Here is a 25549-nt window from a genome sequence, read left to right as displayed (position 1 = left end):
TGCGCGCGCGCGCGCGTGCATGTGTGCGTGCGTGTAGGGGGCTGCTTCATGAAATTGTTGCTTGCTCAGTGAGCGATGGTTTGACTTGGAAGGAATTTGGGATATTCTAGAAGAAGAGCTGTTTGACTAAACATATAATCTAAAGCTAGTTTTCAGAAGAACAGCCACACCGCAGCGGTCCACAAAAATAATATTCATAATATCCCTTTCCTCAGCTCATACAACCACACGCAAACATGCTCATATATACAAATGGTGCCACATAAACTTCTAAAGTGGAGTCAAGGGGCTCACTTTTCCAGTTCTGAGCCGCTACTTCAGCAAAGGCACTTCCTTTTTCCCAGAACGGCAGCCCTGGTGCTCACCGTTCAGATTTCACACAAGGATGCTTTATTCAGTGTGATTGGAAATGGTTTTCCCCTGGTGAATCTGTGCTCTCGGATGGTTGACCTCCCACCAACAGAACATAGTTGGAGGTCAAGTTACTGCCAAAGTGTAAGCAAAGGAACATTCAACAGACTGTAGATGCACATCATACAAAAAAAAACAAACCTTAGAACCAAAGTCCTTGACTTGTAATTGGTCAGTGGTCCAATTCACTCTCATCACTCTAAAATGTTTGGTCTCTGTCTCTGTTTTTGGGAGCGAGGCACATCCGTGACTCTACGGGTGCCAAATAGACTCATAATAGACCACTGGAACCTTGTCGTCAGCGAGAGTGTGCCATCCCCGATACCCTACGGGATGATTTCACAAGTCAAGCAAACTGGACTTTGGGGACAAAATTGCGATGTATTGATCAATCCAGCCGAAAAATAGTTTGCACATGCAAAGTAGTCTTATACTGTACACTTGCATCTTTGGAGGGTCCGGACTTCACAAAAAAAAAAAGAAAAAAAATCAGTTGAATGGTGTCACACACCAGGGAAAGAAGCTGAATTTCTTGAAGACTTACTCAAAGTTTTGGATCAGGAAATAGAAGTGTCAGCTTGCAAGCCTTTGTTGGATGGCCTAGAACAGGGGGTCTGCAACCTTTTTTTATCAAAAGAGCCATCTCGCCCCCTCTTTCGCCAAGAAAAACAGTCTGGAGCCGCAAAACACAACACAACTTATAAACTTTTAAAAGTTTAAATATTATTTTAAACTTTCCCTTTAACAAACACTTACACAGTGTTACAACCACTGAATAAAACAAACAGAAGTGCAGTGTGCATCTACTCTGAAATAAATAAAAGTGAACTATGCAGGCCTATTTGAGTCCTTCCCAGATTTTTTTCTTTGCAGAGAGAGGCATTTCTCTAATTTTCGGATCAATTTGCCCTTTGTTTTTGAAGTCGGAGAAGAGATGCTCTGATATTTTTAGGAACATTTCTCTGATGTATTCCCCGTCTGTGAACGGCTCACCTCTCTTCACGATCTCCTGAGCTGCCACACAACTAGCAACTGTAGCTGACAGTGGAGAGGCGATCCACTTCTTGAACGTGTGTTTGCTCTGTTCAGCTCTCCGTTGCAGCTCTGAAATTGCTGTCTTTCGCTCATCTTCGCTTGGGTATTTTTCAGCGAATGCTGAGTGCTTGTTTGGAAAATGTCTTTCAACATTACATTTTTTGTTGTTCGATAATTTGTTTCCACATATCAAGCACACCGGTAATCCAGCGTCGTTGAGCAGCGAAGGTAAATTCATCTGTCCACGCAGAGTTCAAGTCTCTTTTTTCGTCTGAGATTTTTCGTTTTTTACTCACGGTTACTGAATGGGTCGCACACTCAAGAAGCCGCCTGCAGGCAAAGGCGAGGGCTTTAGGCGTCGATGTGACGCATATTTTAGTTGACAAATTATTAAAAAAAAAACAAAATTAGACGTTAAAATAGGCTATATAACTGTAGTAGTAGTAAATAAAATGCCAAAACAATAATGTATAAATAAAAATGAAATTAAGAAATAACCGTTATTCACTTTCATTTAAAAAAAAAAAATCCTTTTCATGTTTTTTTTGTCGACGCCAAAGGGAGCTGCAGCAAGGAGGCTGAAGAATAAGCAGCCCCGATGACACGGATGCTGATGTAAATGTTAGGTGACTGCTGCAGGGTGTGTGTGTGTGCGTGTGTGTGTGAAGGGCAGGTTTAACAGTGTAATCAACCAATCTGTTGGCTCTCTATGAAAATTAATATGGCTCCATAATGAAGTAGAGCAGGTTTTCAGTTAAGCAAGGACAATTTAGAATGCAGACAGAGAATTTTTTTGAGGAACATTTAACTGACCTTAAAAAGTTGGAATGTTGTGGAATTCAACAAAATGTGGATGCACGTTGTAAAAAAAAAAAAAAAAAAAATCGGCCATGTTCAGAAGTGTTTATTCACAGGGGCTGAGACGAATGAATGGAATGTGTTTTGATGTTCTAACAGAAAAGCTCCTGCAGTGTCAAGGAGGTGTTTGGGTCCTATTACACACACACACACACACACACACACACACACACACACACACACACACACACACACGTCACGTTGTAAGTGGTGTGCACGCATATATGTTTGTGTGCTCATTTCAAGCGTTCCAACTGAGCATAACCAAACACTAAAGGCCTGGAGAACAAATGGTTTTGATATGGAATTTTTTTTAACGGTATAGAAAGATATTCTTTGATTAAGAAACAAAATTAAACGAAGTTTTAATTAGCATCAATATGAAAGTAAAATATGAACATTTTCAAATTGAATACTTCAAATTGTATTGACTGACCTCATGATCAGACAAACTTTCTGATGACGAAAACAAAGATGAAGAAGAAAGCAGGAAACAGAATCGACAGACTGGGAACCAGTCAGTGCAACCACTGAAATCTTCCTCAAAGGGATGATTTTCATCCTCTTTAGGGAGGTGAGGATAATACCAGAGCAAACTGTGCTTATATTGCTGTAATAACATTAGATCAAGATCATCTTTGCTTAGCAGCATCAGACTGAGCTTCTGGGACCTGAGCTGAGACTTCAGATATATTTGAACAAATCCTTGTCCGTCTAACTGCCTCTGTTGGTACGACAAGTTTTCCAGCTGCTCGTCATTAGAATTCCACTATTTTACTATGAGCAGCATCGAGAGCATATCTGAGCCCAAATGTGGCTCGCCACTGCCATCTTAATTGCTGCTCTGACACATCCACACAGAGGAAACTGCAGCGTTTGCCAATTGTTGAGGTGAAGCGAGACCTCAGTCATTCCGCGTACAGCACTTATTGGAGCCAGTGGGATGTTTGTTTTTACCCGTTTTGAAAGGGAAGATCAGCTCAACATGGTTCATATTTGAAATCAAACAAACCTCAACAAAAAAGAACAATACCACCCCCGCATTCCTGACTCTTGCTACACAGCAGAACAAATTCCTGGCCCCTTCCTGACAGCACACCAACAGAGCAATGCCGTTGTTGTTGTTGTTGTTGTTGTTTTGGGGTTTTTTTCTTTTGCGCATGCCGCTGACAGCTTGCACCACGCAATCTCTTGGGCAGCCTCATTTCGCCTCAACTGAATATTTATGAATGTTGTTGAGCAGCCACATTCCATTAACGGGGAGATTGCTTGGCATGGGGCTCCCGATTCTTTCACCCAGCTCACGTCTGTCTGGGAGCCTTACACTTCATCCAACTGCAGTCTGTGTTTCACCGTGCCACCCAGTGTTGCTGGTGTTACGGAGGAAAAATGAAAAAGCGAAAAAAAAAATCAGTAGGAGAGGAAATAGTGGTGAGCATGCAAGTAAAAAAAGATCTATAACTGAGAAAGTTGCATTTTCAAGGTTACGGAAATTCAATCGATTTATTCCCTGAGGTGGAAACCTCCAGGCCGGATGTCCCCCCTCTGAGGGACGTGTGAGTCAAACTTCTGGGGAAAGACAAAAAAATGAGAGGAAAGGTGGATGAAAGCCAGTGCCATTTACACCTCTCCCTCTGAAGCTGTGCTTCCTGTGACGAGACACTCACTCTGAGATTTATTAGCAATCTCTGCTGTCTACAAGAACCAAGCAAACAAGAGGTGGTCAAGGAGTTACAGTGACCCAGCTCCTGCACAATGTTCTCATTGTTCCTCGCCTCCCTGGTTTAGAAGTGGGTGTATTTGACTAACATCCTCTATTCAGCCTGCTGAAAACAAACAGTCACGAACAGGGAGGGAAAGGCAAAACTGCCTGATAAGAATCTGGCGCTCAGGTCTTTTAAGTTCTTCGATAGCACAGGGAGGTTTTCATGAAAAAGGTGAAAAGGTGCAAAAATTGTGAATAATGGTCCAGGTTTCATTGTTCTGAAGGAGATGGCTGCTGAAGTTTTTAATGAGAGGATGCGTCCATACAAAGGACACCATCCCCTGCAAGGCCATCGCTCCCATCTTTGTTTGGATACAGTTGACAAATGACAAATAGAATAAATGTTTGCGTCGTCCTACTCACAAAAAGAAAGGTTGATGAATAAATGGCAAAGGATGGCTCGGAAAGGAAGTCGCGGGATGTTCTGACAGAATAAAAGAGCCAGAAATAAACATTTTTAATATGAGAGCTGTGATTTTTTTAAAGTCAGCCATGACACAAACTACTGCCGCGCGCGCGCACACACACACACACACACACACACACACCTGACTTCACACATCCGCCTTTTTTGGCTTGTTATTCAATAAAAAAAGCTGGAGATTTGATTGCCAACAGGGATACGGAAGTAATTTAAAAAACAATCCCAGGACATGGGGTGAATTTGAAGATGTGGTTAAATGAGGACCTCTCGTCATCCGGCGATGGATGACTAGACGAGAAGACGCGACGGCTCAACGGGATATTTTACAGCATATGCTGCTTGCACAACATCTCATTGTTATGCGTTCAAGGTCTCCGTGTTAAAAGCAGAACAACCTGCACTTTCTAACCACATCTATTCTCCTGCTAGACACATGAATCTGGAGCTCTTTCGCCTTCACAAACACATAACAAATATATCCTTGCTGGCTGATGACAAAATACAGACACCACTTAATCTAATCAGTCTGTCAGCGACTCCTCAAACTGCTCGCACATCAGGGTGACGTAAATGCACATTTAAGTGTTGCGATGTGTCGAGGGTGCGTGATGTATAAGCATCTGCGTTCCGCTCACTCACACACATATTGACACCAGGAGTCAAGGTCGCGAGCTGCCTCTGCGTGCCTCGCATATCCCACCTGAGAGCAGCCCCCAAGTACTCGTTGTAATTGGGGCACAATGACTTTTGTACAAGTGTCAGCTGCTGATCACATGTTACATCACGCCAGCCTTTCACAGGATGTCACTCTCATTTGTTGTCGCTTTTTGAGAAATGACCTTCCCAAAAATGTCACAACTGTCTGACGCGTCCTTGTGCCAGACAGAGATAAGACACAACAATGCGCCCTCAGCTGGCAATTAATGCTCGTTAGGGAGGGTGTGGGGTGAATTCTTGAAAATAAAGAGAGGGAAGGAGTTCTTAGAGGAGGATGTGGGTACAGCATAGCATTGAACACGCCGTGCATTCTAATGGGTCCAATTAGCTTAAAGAAGTATTTCTCTGCCTGAAAGTCGGTCTTTTCATAAATCTGAGCCGTCCATGCAGTGGAGAAGCACACACATTTCTGAAATTGGTGTTGCGTTAGAGAAAAAGAGAGGGAAAAAAAGAGAGGGAAATAAAGGGGCTTTGGTATTCGATTTTGTTCAAAAGGAATCTTCCTAGATGTCTCCCCGACTGCTATAATGTTGCTTTTGCATAAAATTCTCTTCTCAGATGTCCGTTGAGCTCTGCTGGCTTTGGCTGACAACATGGTGGACAGGCTGTTTTGAGCACTTTCTCCATCTGACTGTCTGTCGAGGCGTACATACCAAAAAGTTTCTGCTGTGACACTGAGTGAAGTAATTGCATTTATCATCCGAGTACCGATACAAAGCATTAGGAAAACTGGCCTCTGTCTCTTTAATGATAATCCAAAGCTTGTACAAGAATGGGAAAGGGTTAAACCTTGATAGAATTATTGTGCTGCACTGGGATGATTAACTGGGAAAGCGCTACTACAAGCTACAGAAATTAACATGCCTTTTTTTTTTATTTTCTATTTTTTGCATAATCCGACGAATGTCCAGCAACATGAGCGAAGGGCACCCACGTGTGAACACCTACATGGAGAACTTCAGGCTAAATCTCGAACATTCCTTTTGTTCTTCATGGAAAAGGGCAATATTTGGTAATGGTTTGGACAGCAAAACGGTGAGCAGCGGCTGACATCTTTGGTTACCAGAGCAACAGCTGACCAACTCCTGAGGTTTCACTCTTGGCTCAGGATTACATGGATGGGCGTTTCTGCAAAAAAAATACTTGAATCAGCCTCAAATTGTGAAGCAAAGCAATAGATTACACATGGAGCTGGAACAAGAGGTTACACCAGGTTACAGCGGCGGCACTCACATGCTGTAGCTAAATCGCTGTGATATCCCTGAATATCTATATATATTATGTATTTTTAGAGCTTTTGCAACTTCAGAGACGTCAACGATTATTCTTAAAACTCCTGGTAGAATTAATCCAGTTAGATGTTCTGGTTTCGACATAATTTTCTCTTCTGTATCTTTTATAAAATGTGAAAAATGCTGACACGTTTTAGAGACTCAACAGGTGTAAAACTGAATCAAAGACATTCCTTTGATGCTGTGGTAAGAAGGTGAGTGGGGCTGCAGCCATCAGTGCTTTCAGTAATCAAATAATCTATTGATTATTCTGCTGATTAATCAAGTAATCGGTGTCCCCTCAGCTCCAGAAGCAGAGACGTGTCTCCAGAGTGTGGGTCCCGTTCATCATCAGAGGTGTCCCGCCTAAGTGTGCCCCAGTTGCCACGACAACAGACACCCTCTGAGAGCTGCCATTTGGCATTAGAGGCCTCAACACATCACAAGCTGTATGCGCCACGGAATTTTAGTCATCGAATTACTTGAGTTGCTCGTGAAATCATTGTAGCCTAAGTGTATCATTTCAATTTCAAATGATCGTGATAGTGGTGAAGCAGCTCCTCAGCAGAGGAACTGGTTTAACTGGGTTCTTTGAAGTGGCTGCTGGCTTGACTGCAGCAATGGGTTGTGTGATGTGAACCTCTGTGAACCTCTTTGTTACTCTTTGATCTCAGACTTTAATCTATTTGGTAGAGACTGAACAGGTTAAAGTCTGAGATCAAAGAGGATTCACCGAGACATCAAATTCCCTCATGTCAGTCATCTCAGTCATTCATGACTGACTGTCATGACTCAGATCAATTCTTAGTGATCATTCAGACAAAAACATGTATCAGGACCTGCAGATCATTTTGTAAGTAGTGTGGCAGACAACTGGAAGAAGACAACTGTCTCCCAGCTATCAATCAACACATACCAGATCGTCAAGCTTGAGTTGAGATACTAAATAGAAAATTACCAAGCAAGACATCATGGATCGTCCTAACAGTTCAAGCCCCCCAGCAGTGGCCCCAAACCAGCACAGGTCCTACTTGCCTGCTGAGGTGTCCCCCCTGCTAAGGCGACCACGAATTATGCCCCTGCGTCTAAGGACCCTGTCCCCAGCAGAGGTGTCACCCAAAAGCAGGTCCTTTTTGCCTCCTTTGGTGTCCCCTCTGCTCCAGAAGCCGAGACATGTGTCTCTACGGTGTGGGTCCCGTTCACCATCACAGGTGTCCCGCCTAAGTTTGCCCCAGTTGCCACGACAACCGACACCCCCTGAGAACTGCCATTTGGCATTAGAGGTCTCAGCGCATCTAAAACTGTATGCGCCACCTGAGGTGTCCCCTGTACGCAAGCACCCAAGACATATGCGTCTAAATCTTGGGTCTCATCCACCAGCTGAGGTGTCCCCCCTAACTTTGCCCCAGTTGCCAGGACATCTGACTCCACGAGATCATGGTCAGATGGCAGCTGAGGTGCTCCCCCTACTAAGGCGCCCAAGGCATATGCCTCTTCGTCTTGGGTGCCAGTTGCCAGAAAGTGGGTCGGCCAATAACAGGTCCAGCTCACCTGTTGAGGTGTCCCCTCCACTCCAGGAGCCAAGACCTCTACTGCTACATCTCAGGTCCCAGTCACCAGCAGAGGTGCCCCCCTGCTACCTCGACCAGCAGCTGACACAGCTGCCTGTGGATGCTGAGACCCATTCTTCAGCTGAGGTGGCTCAACAAGTTGTGCCCCAGCTGGATACAAGCATCGGGAGCCAATCACCAAGGGAGGCTTCCCGATATACCAGCTCCCAGGTTGTCCCTCATGTGGAGTCCAAGCCGGCTCCAGCTGAGGAGGATCAACAAGTCGGGTCCCAGCTGGAGAGCGAGGTTTCTTTCGCTGAAGTGGATCTAGAGGTCGGGTCCAAGCCAGACAGCGAGATTGCTCCATGTGTTGGGGTGTCCCTGCATGCCAGCTCTGGGTCACCATCTGAGGTGTCCCCCTTCACAGAGTCCCAGTCGCCAGCAGAGGCTGGCGTAAAGAACTCTAATACACATACCACCTCTGAGAATGTGCAAGAGGAGCGAGCCAGGCTACTGATAACTTCTCTGATGGCACGGCTGTTTGAGCGCCTCCCTGCCAAAAGTAGAAACTCCCTGCAGATGGGGGACATGATCCATATTGTTAACCATCTGTCCAGCAAGGTGCCGGAGGAGGTCAGCAACTCCATTAAGGACTTAAAAAACATTGAAAACATGGAAAAGACCCTCAAGGCAGTTGCCAAGGACCTCCTGAAAGACTTTAAAACACCAGAGAAGTTATTCGAAGCTGCCCAAGCTTCTGATGATCCATCATTTGCTGACACATTGTTTCGACACTTGAAGAAACACATCAGCAAAGCTCAATCAAGGAGCAACATGATGTATGATTTCTTGTGTAAGGCCTGGGCTCTTACCCTTATTGTTTGGCTGTAACAAGGACCATCTTGAAAGGGACAGAAAGACTGGTTTAAAAAGAGCCATACCAGCAAATGGCATGCCAGTTTCCAGCAACATCAGTAATGTTCCCAGTGGACTTTACACTTCGGTCTACTAGATTGCAGTGGGCCCTGAGGATGAGCTGGTAACTGAGTCAAGGATTAATTTAGGAGGTCCAGCTGAAACCTGTCACAGCCAGAGACCACCAGAATGATGAAGATGTAACATGATGATGTCATCAGGAGAGCTCACGTCATTTTCATGGACAGGATCCAACATGGCCTCTTCACTCAGTTGCCATCAGGCAGACTTACAGAGAGCTTCTACACACAGACCGCCAGCTGAATACGAGCTTACTGATGCTGCAGTTATTCATATCGTATTATTGAGGGCAGGGAGAAAGGCCAGTAGGAATTTCATTGTACTGTTTTTACTGTACACATGACAATAAACTTCTTGAATCCTTAATAATGATGATGATGATTGAAATGTTCTCTCTGGTGATGGAAAATGCAAGATCTCATTGTCCATTTGTATAAAATTGTGATGAACACCCCTGGATTCCTTTTCATTTTTGTCAGAAAGTCGCAATTTTAAATTGACGTGTAAAAATTCCCATTAAAAAAGTTTAATGGAGTTTGTTGTGACATTGCCCAGGCATCTTGTTTGTTGTGTTCAGCTCCTACTCCTGAGCCTCCTCAGCGAGTTCAACTCTCAGCAGTAATCCTGAGCAAACACACTTTCACTGATGAACAGCGTGTGGTACAAATGTAATATTAGATATTGCTAATTACCTTCATTTATCAGTGATAAGATACTTTATGTAGGTTTGATTAGGTGCTGATATGGAGCACACCAGCACTAGGTGAGCGAGCCAGTGGACATGACCTCCTGCGGCGTGATGTGCAGGGTGCAGATGAGCAGCTGTGATGTGATTGGGCCTACACAAGGCCTAGGATCCAGTGGACAGTGGGACACAGCACAAACACAGGACGACAGTCGGCAGGTTGAGCTGACTCATTGGTGTGAGGTGGAAGGAATAAGCCTCCGTGGCCTCAACTCAACTCTATTAGGCTATATTATCGTTCCTTTGGCATGCGTGTGTGTGTGTGTGTGTGTGTGTGTGTATAGATTGGGGGTGCAACTGTTCAGGTAGCCCACGGTTCGGTTCGTACCTCGGTTTTGGGATCACGGTTTCGTTACGGTTTCGGTTAAAAAGATAAAAAGAACAAGAAGTTTGACTTTCCAAAAGACTCCCTTCATTTTGCTTTTAAGAAAACTAAATTTTGACAACAGTTAGCCTGAACTATTATTTAGCTTATATAAAGTAGTAGAGAGCGATACCTCTGGGTGATGACGGCTGAGGTGATGACTCAGGTTGGGTGTTCCCACTGAATTAATTGCCAGACCGAAAAACCGTGAGCCGCACAGGGCGTACCGTACGTATTCTGTTCACTGCTAAACTTCACGTTATCTTGTGTAATATTGTGGTTGTTATATTGTAGTTGGGGCGCCCTTTGTCCAATATATGTCGGCTGGAAGTCTCCGTGTTTCCTTTACAAATAGTTAAGTGTAACCGACAACAGGTTACAGATTTCACTGTGGGGGTGTAATTCCCGACCTGGCCAGCAAGTGGCGCGTACGTCCTCAGCATGCTCTAACTGGAAATGAGACGTTATTAGAGCGCGAGATACCTTGCTGAGACCTCGGTAAGAACTCTGAGAGCCGTAAATTTCTAATAAACAAAACAAAACAAAACAAAAAACCTGGTACAAGAATTTGAATATTTTGTCTTCATTCGGATCCTGAGTGGAGCCGTGAGAGAAAGAGTGGAGCTGAGTTGATCCTATAGATTCTCACAACACCTCCGGTAAGAGAAGTAACGCTGAGACGAGGGTAGTACGAACTGTTGAGATCCTCTCCGTTATGAAAAAGAAAAAAACTGTTCTTAAAAAAAACAATCGGAGTTCTGGTATTTGATGTGTTATTATATATCGGGACAAAATCAGGTTGTTGGTGTGTTTGAAAATGTTCTTAAAAAAATAAATGTTCATGTTAAAATGTGTGTTCGTTCAGCTCCGCTGCTGGCTCAGTCAGCCACTGTCAGTTGGAACTGCTCGCTGATAGTTCACGTCGTTAGGGGGCCCATTTTTCAATTTTGAGGTACCAATTAATTCATTGACGGAGCACTTCTATTGTGTATTGGTCAAATATGATTGATTTGGTGAAATTATTAAAGGTTACATTTAAAACATAGTTAAAAAAAACATGATTGATGGCTTGATTTTTCAGTGGAACTCATCCGTCTTCTGTGGTGTGATGTGTATCTATTCATGTGCATAGTGATTAGGGTGTAATATTTACATCCTTTACTGTTGGTTGTACTTGATTTGAAAATTTAATGGGGATTAAGTAATGAGATTTTTACTAAATGAGATAGTAGGAACTGATACATTCTGTACTGTTTGCATAGATTGTTTTTTTTTTAGAGAGAGAAAGAATTCATCCAATCCTGACCCTGATGGTCAGTGACCAGCGCACCACGGACGTTGGCAGCGGATGGACCAGGATCCTGGTGTGGCCAGGCGGGGAATCTTTGGAACCATGAACACTCTCTTTTAAACGCAGATAAGATCCTACATAAACCTACCCGGGTAGTTAAACAGCCAATTTTGAGGGACAAACATTCACACACGCACGCGGGGACCAGAGACACTGAGACACCTTTGTTTCTTTCATCCTCACTGGAAACATTTGTTCTGAAATTATTTGTGTTGTTGTTTTTATTCATTTGTTTATTTCGTGTGTGCAACCGTATACTCAGGGAGCCGGCTTAGATAGGCAGGGAATATAAATTTTTTCAAACACATGTATACCTTCAAACTAATTTGTGTTGCCCCATCTAAAACTTCTGATTTTGGTCCAGCTTTGGTAGTACACGACCTTGTTCTCGGCCTTTCATCGAGAGATGTCTTCCATTTGAGATGCTATTGTGTCAAACCCACTAAAAGCCTCATTTTATTATGTGCACAAAGAATAGCTCATAATCAGGTTATTACACACTTGTTATCTAAACAAGGAACTTTTATAGCACATCGCATGTTGATCATGGACTCAGATATCTCTACCAATGGGAGAGGGCATGTTTCTGGCAGGGCTTTCAATGGTTCAAAACCTTTCAGAATTTGAGAACTCTCTGTTTGGTATGACCCTCTTCTTTTTTTTGTCCTCACTTCTGACCCGTTCTCATTTCAAATTAATCTGAAATCCCATGAAGAAAAGGAGGAACCTTCGGTGTTTTTCAACCCGCAGCTTCATCAATACACTCAGTCTAGCAGCGACCTTCCCTCTACGTGCAGTGCAACAACAAACGAGGGTATATGTGCGAGGTTGAAAAAAGGTGCACGTGCTTGAATTGAATCTTGGGTAATGATGTAAGGCCGAGACATTTCTACAAAGCAACATTCTTTTTTTACGATTCTTGTTATGTTGTGGGTATTTTAGAAAGAAAAAAAGAAGAAGCATGATCTCATTGGCAAGAACCAATAATGCAGCAGGAGGAGGGTTGGCGCTTCCTCCCCAGGAACCAGTCGTGCTTCAGCAAACAGCTCCTTACAAAGCCAGGAAGGAAAAGACTGGAAGGGGAACAGCTCCCCGGCACCTGGACCTAGGGCTTGGGAATAATTGTACACAATAGCTGTCGTACGAGACTAATGAGATTACATCATACTTGCAGTGAGGTGATGAGATAAATGAGGGGAATGATTCATGTTACACCCCAGCAGAGAGTCAATCAGGCCACATTACAGCATGTATGAAAACACAATGCTGATACAGATGGTAGAGCTCCAACGTGATTCATTTCAATGACATTTAGACATTTAATGGTTCATGTATGTACAGCTAGCGACAACTATTTGCTATCTGTTAGTCGTTAGGGTGCAAAACAACTTGATTTGACTTTTTGGATTTGGTTTGCTTTGATTTAGCAGCAAGCCTGACTCCTGAATATCGGAATATTTAAGTACGTTTTGACTGAACAAGGGAATCCAAAATGCTTATGAAGAGTAAAAGCAGAAATCGCATGTTTAAAACATTTAAGGAGTGCAAGGAAATGTTTCTGGCACATTTGAGTGTCCTTTGATGCTGCAAGAAGGTGATTTTTATTTTTTTTTTTTTTTTTAGATTTACCAAGTATGAGCACAACTCAATGAGTCATCTGGCATCTCATGTGTCTATTACAAATATGCTCACTTGCCCCTATTGCAAATACGGGTGTGTTTTATAGGTTTATCCGAGCATCCTTCATACATTAGCAGCTGCAGAGTAAAGTCCAGTAAAAAAACAGACTGATGTGGATTCCTAATAAAGCAACAGTAGCATGACATTATGAAAGTGAAATGAAGGCATTTATATTCACCCACCTCACCTCTGGGGAACCACTGGATCCAACCAGTAACCTTCCAATTACCAGAGAGCCGTACTGCCCTTTTTTAATTTGAGCTAATTGTAAACCTGCATCCCAAGTGAATCACTCAATCTGCACCAAGCCTGCGTGCTCTCTCGACCCTCCGCAAGTCAATGTAATCACCAGTTTGTCTCTGAGGAGAGCGTACAACCTTTGTCCTCATGAAGGAAAGTGAAGTGATTTGAATTTGAACCAACTCCCACTGACATTCCACAGCAATGTTATCAGCATCTGTTAGAAAAAGAAATTATTTCACTTTTGGTTTAGTCAAATCTGTTGCTATATATCTGACATAAACTGCATTTCTATGTCGCACAAGGATGCCCAAATAACACCTACGTACTTTTTTCACTTTTTTTTTCCCATTTCATTTAAGTAATTGGAAATGTTCTGAATATTTTCTCTCACAAATTTCTGAATTCATTCTCAGTGAGACACAAAATGAAAAAGAGAAGTTACACAGACGAGATTATGAGAGGTGAGTGGAGCATATTAGTCATATAACCGTGACATCAGAACTACTTAATTCCCGGGAAGGTTTCCAACTTCCTCAAACTCAACACAGATAAGACTGAGCTGCTGGTCATATTTCATATTTCTAAAACATTGCACTGTTACCTACTAACATGACATACATACACAAGAAAGCCTCCTTCGATTACAATATTTTCAATCTAAAAATACTGTATTGCCAAAGTCAAGCACAAACTCAAGCACATTGAACTCAAGCACATGGAATGTCCTCCGTTACGCCTAAAACGATGAAATTCTTTCTTCCTCCAACCTCTGCGTTTCGGAACAGTTTGTAACTGACTTCTGTTGTTTTGTTTGGATTTTGTCTCAGAGTTCATCCTCACCAGCAGCGAGGGAACCCACAGTGTCTCAGGAGCTTAAAGAGAGCTTTGAAATGAAATGAACCACTGTTCCACACTTTCCTTTCTGCTCAATTAGACTAATGCAACTCGTTTTTTTACTCGACTAAATGGTGCAGCAGATTTCTATCTGTAGTTTGTGCAAAATGCAGCAGCAAAACGTCTCCAACACGTTAGAAACACATTACCCGAGTCCTGGCTGAATTTCGCTGGCTGTCCACTTGTTACAGAATTTAATTTAAGACTCTATTGATTACTTTTAATTCCCTACGTAGTCTGGCACCACTTCACATTTCAGAGCTCCAAACTATTTTAATTCTGCAGAGGACCCCTTAGATTAGAGAATCAAATTGTGTTAAAAGTTTCAGGCTTATTGTGCCTTAACTGGTTTAGCTCCAATTAGACGGTGCAACTCCTCCCCCCTCATCAGTGCCAGAGTTTAAAAAGCTCCTGTACAGATTTGAATTTAGATATTTATATCATTTATGACATTTTATTGTAATTTTCAATGTTCAAACACTTGTTGAAATCACTGTTTTATTGTATTTTCAGTATTTGAGGTTTTTTTTAACCTTACTTCACAGTTTGCACCAAATATATATATATATTATTTTATAAACTGTATTCTGCAAATTATTACTATCACTAATAGTATTGAGGGTCGTCTTGATACCAGAAATTTGGTAGTCGGTTCCAAGACCACTCAAGTTGCAGGCTTCCTAATATGTCTTTTGATACCCCAACAATCTAATACCTCAATAAGATCAGTGCACTTAAAATAAATTTGCTCACAGACACACACACACACGCACACATTTCTTGAAGGGCGGCTTATCGGTAAAATGCGGTGCCTAGTTTTGAAAGCCGGTCTTCATCCATTGACGGCCCCATCGCGCTGTCATTCTGGATTTGGCAGTGTCCTGTATGTGAAGCACCTCTGATACCGGTACCAAAGACACACAAGCACTATTACATGTTTAGAATTCAGGCATCACCTTGCAGTACCAAAATTCATACTTTGCACCATATTGTAAGTGTCTTTGTGCAAGCTGAATGAATGTGCTACAAAGTTGGCACTTGTAGCCCCTTCTGCCAGCAATGTGTGTGTGTGTGTGTGTGTGTGTGTGTGTGTGTGTGTGTGTGTGTGAATTGGAATGTGCTGTATAAGTGCATTGAGTAGTCGATAGACTATAACCGCAGTCCATTTAACATTTAATAGTTGATTATCATGCCTGGATGGAGCTGCTGTAAGTACAAGAGCTGTTCTTAAAAACTAGTCATGGTGTTTTATCTGGTGGATGGTCCTTCCACACAGAAAAGAACAATAAAGATCTCACTCACACACACACACACAAACACACACACATTTACACTTGGGTCAATACTACTCCACCTCATTAGCTCTTAAATTAATGAGGGTGGTACAGACACAATGCTGGTAATGAGACAATTAACTCCTCATCTGGCGTTTACATCCCATACCTCTGAAACAACACCAGAGCCAGTAGCAGCAAGGACAAGAATGGGGGGGGGGGGGGCAAAACAGGTAAACAATGTAATTGAAGGGATGTCAGAGGCAACAACAGCTGACTGAGAGGGTGAGGGAATGGCCGTATCCACAGATGTCAGAGTCTGAAGAGGAGGAGGAGGAGGGGTGGAGGGTGGAGAATTCAGAGAAGAGAAAAGATGGCTGAAATGAGAAAGAGATTGAGAAGAGAAACAGTAAGAGTCCAAACCGAAGCAATTACCCAGCTGCACTCATGGGAGAGAGCTGACGGAGGGAGAGTGCTGTGAACTGTCAGCAGGGCAGCCCATTGTTGCCTCTGACCTCATCATCAGCAGGACAAGGGCGGAGCATGGGGTGGCTTCTAAAACTTCACTTCAGCTTTGTGTCATTTCCACTCAGTCTCTGCAACTGAAATGGAAATCAATGGATGCACACGCAGACCAGCATGCCGTTCAGTTCAACTACGCCGACCTTTCACCGCTACGTGCTGCAACACCTACGAGCAGCGTGCTGAAGCCCGCAGCCAGAAGAGCGCAAATCATTTTGGTTGTGTAGGCTCTACAGGCCTGGCGGTGAAGCAAGCAGTCAAAGCAGAGCGAGAGAGCCAAACACTCCGTTCCCTAGTCCCTGCTGAAAGAGGGGAAGAAACCTGTGAAGGAGGAGAGGAAGTAGGGCAAGAGGTGGAGAGAAGAAGGGAGGAGTGAGAAAAGAGAAGTTGTACTGCAATATAAAACTTAGGTGTGAGGAGCAAACATGATGCCTGAAGCGCACATCAGCCACTACATTAAAACCATTTCAACACCATCATGTTAACTGGGTCAGAGTATCTCAAACCAGCAAGTACTGATGGATTATTTTTTCCCTGCAGTGCTGTGGAGTGAATATGGAAACAGCACAGAACGTCGATACAACGACAGAGAAGATGACCAAGAAGATGGTGTTGAGTCAGAGGTTGTGCCATTAATTTCCTTGACAAACTGTTGCATTTTTGCCCCAGTCAGTTTTGTCGAGAAAGACTTTCGGTCCAAATTGGGAGAAACCTGCACACACATGCTGCAAAGGAGCAATTAGTTAAACTTCACTTCCTGTCAATGTCAGACTCGTCCATGTGTGGGGAGCGAAGGCTAGCCTTAATCTGGATAATGTTAATGCTGGTTATGACAGAGCTGCGTTCAAACATTTAGTGTATGACATGTTGCCAACAATGGACAGGAGAGAATCAGAACTGGACCACAGGCCGATGACAGTATGTCAGGTCTGCAGTAGACAAACCACGCCAAGATGAACTACTCAAAGCAGTCGTGTGAGTTTTCTTCCATCTTAACGAGGAGAGATGAATGGGAAATGGACAGATATGTCAGTACTCTTAAGAGAGAAGCAAATCAACACCTTTGGCAAGAAAACGGCTGGAAACACATCATCACTTTTGTTTGCTCCTACGTACTACACAATTTCAACATGACATTTTCCTTTTGTATGTAAAATGGCCCATTATGGACGCTCCCATTTAATGTGTAATCACGTCTCAATAGGTAACACTATTTCAATGCAGCCCTGGATCGAATCTCCCCAGCACGGCAAGCAGCTCAGGAGAAATCGATGCTCCCTTTGTCAGACAAGACTCATTCATGCACCGTTGGTCTGTGGCACAAAATGCAGATGCCTGAGGACGAAGATGAATGAAGGAGGTGTTAGTGCTGCGTCAGGGACACGGAGGAATAGATGGGGTAGGATTATTATGACGTAGTATCGATCCAAGTTAGAAAACATGCCTTGGATGCAGGAAGCTGCAGGGGAATGGATGGTCAATAAATCTAAGGTCTGGTGCCAGACCAAGCAAAAGATTATGGATGTTTGAAGAAAGGAATGAATGGAGGGTACGCCAGGCAGACTGAGGCATAAAGACAAACTGGATGTATAAATCCGGGGACCCGCAATGAAAAAATAACTGACACAAAATCAAAAGAGAGAGGTACTGCAGAACGCGCATGATGAATAGGTTAGTGTTGATACTGGGTCGCCAACACAGCGCCCATCTAGGGTATCTGCCCAACGTAGCAGTCACGGCGTTATTCAACTGACCCTACCTGCTTGCCAGTCAATCAATAAAATGCCACAGTGAATGAAATCCATGAAGCTACATGAGAGATAATTAAGATAGCGATAGAATCAATAATCCAATATGGCTGCCAATGGAAGCTGGCATCAGTGACCATAAAGGATGAGGATCCAGTTTAGACTAGATTGAAAATGTTGTGAAAGTGGAAGACCAACCATTCAATCAGGGATGTGTTAACCACAAAGCAGAGAATCCTTCATACCGAGAAATACTGACATTTCAGCAAAGCAAGCATCAGAGACACTAACAGGAACATATTCTGCCTTAGATACATCAGAGGTTTTTGTGGTCACTTGCGAAAGTGACAAATACACATGCCAGCTTTTGTGTTTTTGAAAAAAAAAAAAAAAAAAAAGGCAATGCTGCTGGCTCTGCCAATTTATGCAACACAAACTGGCTTTTTTTTTGCGAACGGATGAATGTCATTGCTGAACTACAGGGAGAATGTGGCATTGTGTGTCCTGTAAGCAGCGCAAAACTGTATAACCTTCAGAGCTATATTTGGCATCTAGGAATACCTCTGTGGCTTCCTCCTCGCTTTGCATTAGATTTCTTAGGGCATTGTGAAAGCTGGAAACCTTGCACTTTTTTTCTTCTTTTTTGGATAATGATGAGGCTTGCTGACGGGAGGCTCCCAGTTGACTGTATGGTAATGCCGTATTGCTTGTTGCCTGGTTTCAGAGAATGAAAAAGGAGCTTTTTTAATATTTGAATAATTCTATTTCCACATTGTTTTTCAATTGAAAAAGAATAAAAACCAAATCTGAACATAAATTTACATCAGGAGTTTTGGGCAATTTTGACTAAGCAGATTTTTTCCCAGCTTTACTTCTGATTATCAGAGAGAAAAAAAAAAAGTTTAAAAAAAATACATAAACCACAGGATGTGGTTTTATATTAATTCAGCTCTGCAAATGGTATTATATAATGGTCAATTGCAATTAGCGTGGAACACCATGCTTCAGATGAAGTCAGGTAATAATCCAGCCTACGTGTGGACAGAAAGCATCACTAGCCCCCATCGCTAAATCCCTCTCCCACTAATGCTCATTCCTAAAAGCAATAAGCAAATTTAATGCCAGTTTATAAAGGGATATTTGGTTTAGACTCTCTTGAGGATAAATGACAAAATAAGTGCATGAACAGAAAATAGCAGATTGTATGTGTTGTAAATTCTGTGCCGCTTTGCATCTGCTCTAGTTGGCGGTTTGTGTATCGTGCTGGCGCCGGCGGAGCTTCGATGATGCAGAGCCACAGATGGGGAGTGATGTTGACCAGATTGTGCTTCAACAGCCTTGGAAAAAAAAGGCTTAAAACCTGAGTCCTCCAGGGATTACTGACATTTTGTAGGAAATTGGCCTAATCCAAAACAAATCCAGTGGGATAATTTCTTGTAATTAATCACTTGTGGTGACCATCCTTTTAACCACACACAGACACTTTTGACAGATCTTTTGTTCTCACACTTCACCGCTTTTGGCCTTAAAGATGTCAGTAACAGACATTATTGGCCAGCAGGGATTCAACTTGATAACACAAGAGCTGCATACTTGGTTATTCCAAGCAAATGAATCATGAGATGCTTTAAATGGCATATTCATGGTTAAATGTTAATTTTTCAATCAACGTTGATGAGTTAACTCAGGTTATTCCATTTTAAAGAGGCACTATTTCTGACTGTGAGTGAATTCCTGATATTTTTATTTTTCTATTAAATACATAAGTTGTCAGTTAGCAATAGGGAGCTGAACAACTAGTTCTTGTTACTGTAGCTAACATGGCTGGCGCACTTATCAGTATGTCAGCCTTAAATACTGTAATTATCAGGTTAAACCGCAAGGCAGCAAGTATTTCATGTAACTGTACAGCACAGAGCAGGAACAAGAAAGTGGAGATTTGTTTGGCAATTAAAATAACCTACCAACGGAATTGCTGGACTCCCAGTCAGACATCTGAAAAAACCATAATAATAATAATAATAATAATAATAACAATAAAACTTTGCTGTTTTTATTTGGATTTTCATCAGCTACTGGCCCAGGATCATGCCTGAGAAGGCAGACAAAGAGACGAAGTATTTCTGAATACAGTTGACATGAGTGTTGAAAGTCGATGACTGTGAAATTGTCACATCCCTCGTTATGAACCGTGTCATGGCCACCTTTGTTAACTCTACTGAGCATCTGTGCCTCTGCCTCCTCCCCTCTCCGCCCTCATCCCTGCTACTCTCATTCAGTTTGAATCAACAGGACTAAAATTGAGACAAGCCTTGGGTTTCTTTTGTTTTTTTTAAAGCCCTTGATGGGTGTAGTTTGGTCTCTGCCCTCCTCGCATCCCCTCTGTCCCTGCAAGGTCCCGGCCACCTGCAGCCAATTAGCCTCAGCTTATGACCCCAAGCCCCAAAGTGCTTCATCCCTTCCAAAACCCCTTACATAAAGAGATCAAGAGTCGGACATATGTCCCTGTTTCCCCCGACAATGCAGACCCCACCACCCCCACAGCCAAAGCCAGCGGATGGCAGATGATAAGGAAATCAAAGCCACTGGAAATAGGAGAAAGAAAAAAGAGCGTAGGGCCTCACACTGTGGTAATCTCACATTATCTGTTTTGTTTCACTGCCACGCAGCAGCTGTAGGTCTCTGGACAGATCAATAGATGTTTCAGTTTAGGATTTACAGTGCCCCCTAATCAGGGCAAGAATAAATCATCCCCTCTCTGGTGAACGGGGGGGGGGGGGGGGGGGGGTGCAGAGATGCTGCTGTGGAAGGGGCTGTGCATAAATAACAGGCCTCAATGGGGAGAAGAGAGAGACGGGCAGAGGGGCGGTTGCAGTCTCCACACACCAACATACAAACTGAGCCTCTTTGATCTTTCCCATCTGAGTCATCAGCAGAGCCCTGATTCCACCAGCATGTACGTGTGGACAGACGTGGTTCAAGTCCTGGTGCATTACCCTCGCACTGCCTGTGTTGTTTGAACTTACTGGCATCACAGCTGCTGACTGTTCACCACAAACAAGACGGACACAGAAATGAGTCAGAGGACAGGACTGCCGATTTGATAAGAGCAGAAACCCACCGCATGCAGGATCCTGTCGGTTCCAAATCCACACCTGCTCCAATTTTAGTGCCGTTTGCTCCAATTAACTTCGTCAAGTGGACTAAATCCGGACATTGTCCATGATTGTACTTTCACACATGTGGCAAACAACAGGAAATTGTCCATGTTGGACACATTCTCACCCACTGGAAGTTCCATTTTCTCAGGGGATGGGCAGCGCAAGGGTTGTTCTTCAGGGGGAAGAGCGAAGTGGCAGCATATTGTCACACAACTGGTTCAGAATTAGGTCATAAATCATGTCAGTATCAAACCCCTACATTGAAGAACCAATCCAAAATCTTTAGAGCAGTTAGGGTGGCAGCATATGGGAGCCTGTGTACATGCACACACTGTCCTAACAGCAACAACAACAGTCACCGGAGAAGCTCCTTCCAAGTTTGCGGACGTTTGCCATGAAATATACTCTGCATTTAAACACAACGCAGCTGCTCTTTCTGTGTAACAAAGCGATTGGCTATGCCTCTGAGCACAATGGGGTGAGAATTGGTTCTCATAAGACAAGTCCTTGACAAAATGGAAGGGCCATGGGTCTGTCTGCATTCTCCCCGCCACTCAAGAAACTACCTAGCATTCAAAGATCCCCAGAGTTCAACAGGTGCAAATCTCACATATCTGGTATTATATATATTATAAACAAGTCTGTCTCTTGCTGTTCCTTGAATTGAACTTTGGAGTCAGCTTGCAAATCTTATATTCTCTTCAATTAGACATCTAGTTCAGGAGATTAACCCTTTCCTCATCCTGAGGTGTTTGCATTCATCCAGCTCTGCCGATTCACTCGCTGCAAATTCTCTGGACCATCGCTGTCTGGGCTCAATCGGACATGGCAGTACTCCGCACTCAGGGGCTGGCAGGTTTTAGTCCTGCTGACTCGGACATCAGCGTCCTCACCTGCAACTTCCTCCAGGAATCAGTATGAAAGGGGCTTTAGCATGCACCAATTGATCTCAGTATGGTCTAAACACCCTCCTCTTGTTGTTCTACCCCCAAGCTCTAGCAAACATCAAGCTGCCATTGCAGTTATAAAGCTGCCTCTGAGCCAAACCACACAGTGGGGAAGGTGCAGCGAGCAGTGATTGCTCTGCAGATTGCTGTTTGTGACCTCCATGTCAGAAGGTTGGCCCATGGTGACCTTGATGTGGAGGAGATGGCAGACTGACATCTTATCTCTGTTTGTGGTGATGGATGACTACCTAATGGGCCTTTTGTTTCATTCTTGGCAAACTCTTAAGACGATGCTGCTGGTGTTATCGATTTAGCATTTCATCAGACTCCTACAGGGCTAAAAGTGCGTCTTAGTTCATCCTGGCTGATTTGAAAGATTCTACTCTGTGACATCCAGGTTGTGCAGCGGCCTACTGCGTCACCTTCTGTGCCAACACAGGGTTCCTGGTTCAGTTCCCTGGGGTGCCTCAGGCTTGGCTGGGTGACAAACACAATTGGCCATGGCTGCAAAGGATGGAAGGCTGGGTGAGGGCAAGGTATCCTGGTCGCTGCACTAGCCATTTGTCTAGGTGCCCAGTCTGGAGCAAGGGGAAGCAAGGTAATAAATAGCATGACACAACCACACCACCCCCCCCCCACCCCCCCCGGGAAAAACAACTGTCGGGTGAAAAGATGTATTTAACAACTCCACAGTGATGCAAGGGGCATGTGGTCATCCGTGGTGGTCCCCAGAGCAGCAGGAGGAGATGGATGAACAACCAGGGCAGCTTGGTAGGGAGAATTAGCAATGCACAAAAAATAAATAAATAAAAAATTCTCGGCCCTGAACAGCAACATTTTAGTCCTGCCTGGGAATTCTGTAATCACACTGAAGCCCCGAGCAGAGTGAGCTGCAGTATCCTTGATTGCATTCTTGATCATCTGCACGTGGTCACGCAAATCCCAGGTGACATTGCCGGAGTGGTTGAGGTCGCTGTTCTCATGGTCATGAATACTCATGACCACTCATGTTAAAGCCCGAGGGGACTGCAGCTACCTGAGTGGGAGCCTGGCTGGGAATTATTTGTGGTGAAAGGGACATGAAGGAGGCTGTCATCGATTTTCTCTGAATACCAGGTCTTAAGACCATTATTTAATTCAGCAAGGTTTAGACTTCTGATACGCTTTCCGGCCTCAGGTATTACCTTTTTTTTTAATGAGGCAATATTTATTTGACAATTACTTACCTACTGGCATCAAAGAGCTGCTTGTAAATGAGGTTTTTGCTCATTATAATAGAGTTGAAAGGCAGCGAAAAATCAATAGTGGCTTTGTTACATTCTGAACAAGCAACGACAACCCTTTCAAGTCTTTGTGTGTTACACCTGAATGCATTTGATGTAAGGACAAAAATATTCTGCTTCCTTCAATACTTTCCATCTTTAGCTTATTACACCACATTGTAGGGCTGCTTGCTTTCTGACATAAATATAAAATCAATTGTTTTGGTCAATATCAGGATTAGGATGCTGTAACAGGATTTGTCATTTATTGAGAAACATCCATCTTGCTTGTTCTTCTTCAGGCATTTTGAAATCAATGTTTCCTAACAGCTGAATGGATTCCATCTTTCTACCTCACCCCTCTGTATAGTTCCATCACAAACAAAGCATCAAGTGACTCAAACTGTGAACCAACTATCATTTTACTTTCACTGTTTCTTTCTCAAACTCATTTGACGCTCAGGTTGTAACAGAAAATCAAACCAGCCCCCTTCTCCAGTACGACATTAAACTCTAAACCGCACAATCAAGGTTAAAATTCTGCATAAACTGTCTGTATTCATCCTGCTGCATTGGCATGTATAATATCATCACCAAGAGACACCGGATGCTTTTCTCATCAGTGAAATGTTGCTTTCGTCCTTGTAGCTCTTGAAGATTAGTACATATTTAGCGTTCAGGATAAAGAATGACGAAGATTGAAAAATTTCAATATAGAAGTTAATGGTCACTTAGCAACAACGACAATGCTAATGATACGAATACATCTTATTAACACTGAGAAAACAAGATGTGCCTCAAGGCCTCCAACTGATTCCAGTGCACTCTAGCAGCAGGCTTGTTTTTCTGTAAGCCTGCACAGCACAGTTAGCTTGGACCAACATGAAGGGCCATTGTTCACACGCTTTCACAGGAATGCTCAGCGCCTCTCCCAACGATTGTTCCTCTCCGCCAGGCACAAAGTCCCATCAAGATGATACCCAAGAAAGCTTGAAAAGGAAAGCAGTTGGAGTGAAGGTTCCAGCCTCGACTCCTACTATCTGACTGTGCTGTAGGAGGGCGGCGAGCAGGTTAGAGGCTTGTCTGAACTGCAGGCCGACAGCTCTGGGAAGCTCCAGGCAGAGGTAGATAAACTTATTAGAGACGCTGTGCAAACACGGAAATACACGGAGGTTGGTTTTTTTTTATGACCCTAAATACTTACAATACAGATTTATTGAGTGGCTAGACTGTAACTTAGGTTCAGATTCTGTTGTTCTATCAGACACAGATGGCTGGACACAGTGTTTGCATGTCATGTGTGTGAGTGTGAGCAGTGTGTGTGTGTGTATGCCTTGAAAGGGACAATCACATGTATAAGAAGAAGAAATCCTTCACAGTAGCTTATTGTCTAACTAAGGGAAGGAAGGCTTTTGGGGTAAAAGAAAATGGAAAAAAAATAAAGCCTTGGATGTACATCAATTGAAAAAAGAATGAAGAGGCAAAAAATGAGTAATTAGATGATTTTTAGAGCATTTAGTTTCTTTATATCAACGCTTGGTCTTTACCACCAATGAACACTAACTTGGAGTCTGTCTGAAACAGCATTGCAAGGGGCTCTAGCTGCTGTATTTTTACATATTTCCAAATGAAACAGGTGAGAAATAACACTGATGGGAATTTGCATGGATTGCTGAGGAGCAGGCGTATCCTGCTCTCAGGGTAATGATAGGCTAGATTGCAGTGTAGGGTAAAGTGGATTTATGCTTGTTTCATTGTGAAATGTTGAATAAACTGATGTTCTCTAATAAGATGGCAAACTAAGACACATCCACCTACCATTTTTGCAAACTGGTTTCCTCCTCTGTCTTAGAACTAGCGCCATACTGTTTACAAGAGCTGCCAAAAAAAGACTGACCGGCGGATTTCATTACAGTAATGGTTTTTCTTTTGTTTTAAAGGAAGAGCTTTGATATAAAAATACATATTGTTTCATAGGTCAACATTGCAACCACAATCTGACCTAGAAGAATTAAAAAAGGCAGCTTGACTTAACTTTTCTTTGTACAGTTTCAGAATTCAGCTTAGCATTCATTTCTCTGTGTCTCAGAGCATCTTGGCTGAGAGGTGAGGGAGAAATGGATGCACGGACATCACGAGGAGGAGGAGAGACAGATGGCGAGGTGAGAGAAGACAAACAACAGAGTCTCGGGTCTTTGTTGCATCATGTGAACACTCACTTACAGAGGGGTCAGCTCAGGCTTGCAAGTTTATTTAAGGCTCAACCTACTAGTCTAGCATTCAATTAGAAGAGCACAATTTAGAACTAAAAAGTAATTTGGTATTGACCAG

The 25549-nt window shown here is 43.2% G+C and overlaps 2 protein-coding genes across 11 annotated transcripts in view; one reads left to right on the top strand and one right to left on the bottom strand.

Annotated features, from left to right (window-relative positions):
* Window positions 1-25549, bottom strand: part of magi3a (membrane associated guanylate kinase, WW and PDZ domain containing 3a) — a 140305-nt gene that overhangs the window by 86251 nt on the left and 28505 nt on the right. The gene's annotated exons all lie outside the window — the stretch shown is intronic.
* LOC147255488 (uncharacterized) lies at window positions 7354-11823 on the top strand. 3 transcript variants are annotated; one of them, XM_086213261.1, is made up of 2 exons: window positions 7354-10634; window positions 11399-11823. In XM_086213261.1, the coding sequence occupies exon 1, from the start codon at window positions 7453-7455 to the stop codon at window positions 8920-8922; it is 1470 nt and encodes a 489-aa protein (XP_086069387.1). In that variant the 5' UTR covers window positions 7354-7452; the 3' UTR covers window positions 8923-10634; window positions 11399-11823. The 3 variants fall into 3 exon arrangements, with proteins under 3 accessions (XP_086069387.1, XP_086069386.1, XP_086069385.1); XM_086213260.1 differs by having other exon boundaries at window positions 7354-10795; window positions 11415-11823; XM_086213259.1 differs by having other exon boundaries at window positions 7354-10795.

Source organism: Aulostomus chinensis, chromosome 9 (genome assembly GCF_037954235.1).
Source record: "Aulostomus chinensis isolate RoL2024-O1b breed Wild chromosome 9, RoL_Achi_v1.0, whole genome shotgun sequence".
Taxonomy (NCBI): Eukaryota; Metazoa; Chordata; class Actinopteri; order Syngnathiformes; family Aulostomidae; genus Aulostomus; species Aulostomus chinensis.
Note: the sequence above shows the minus strand (reverse complement) of the source record. Positions and strands in the feature narration are given on the sequence as shown.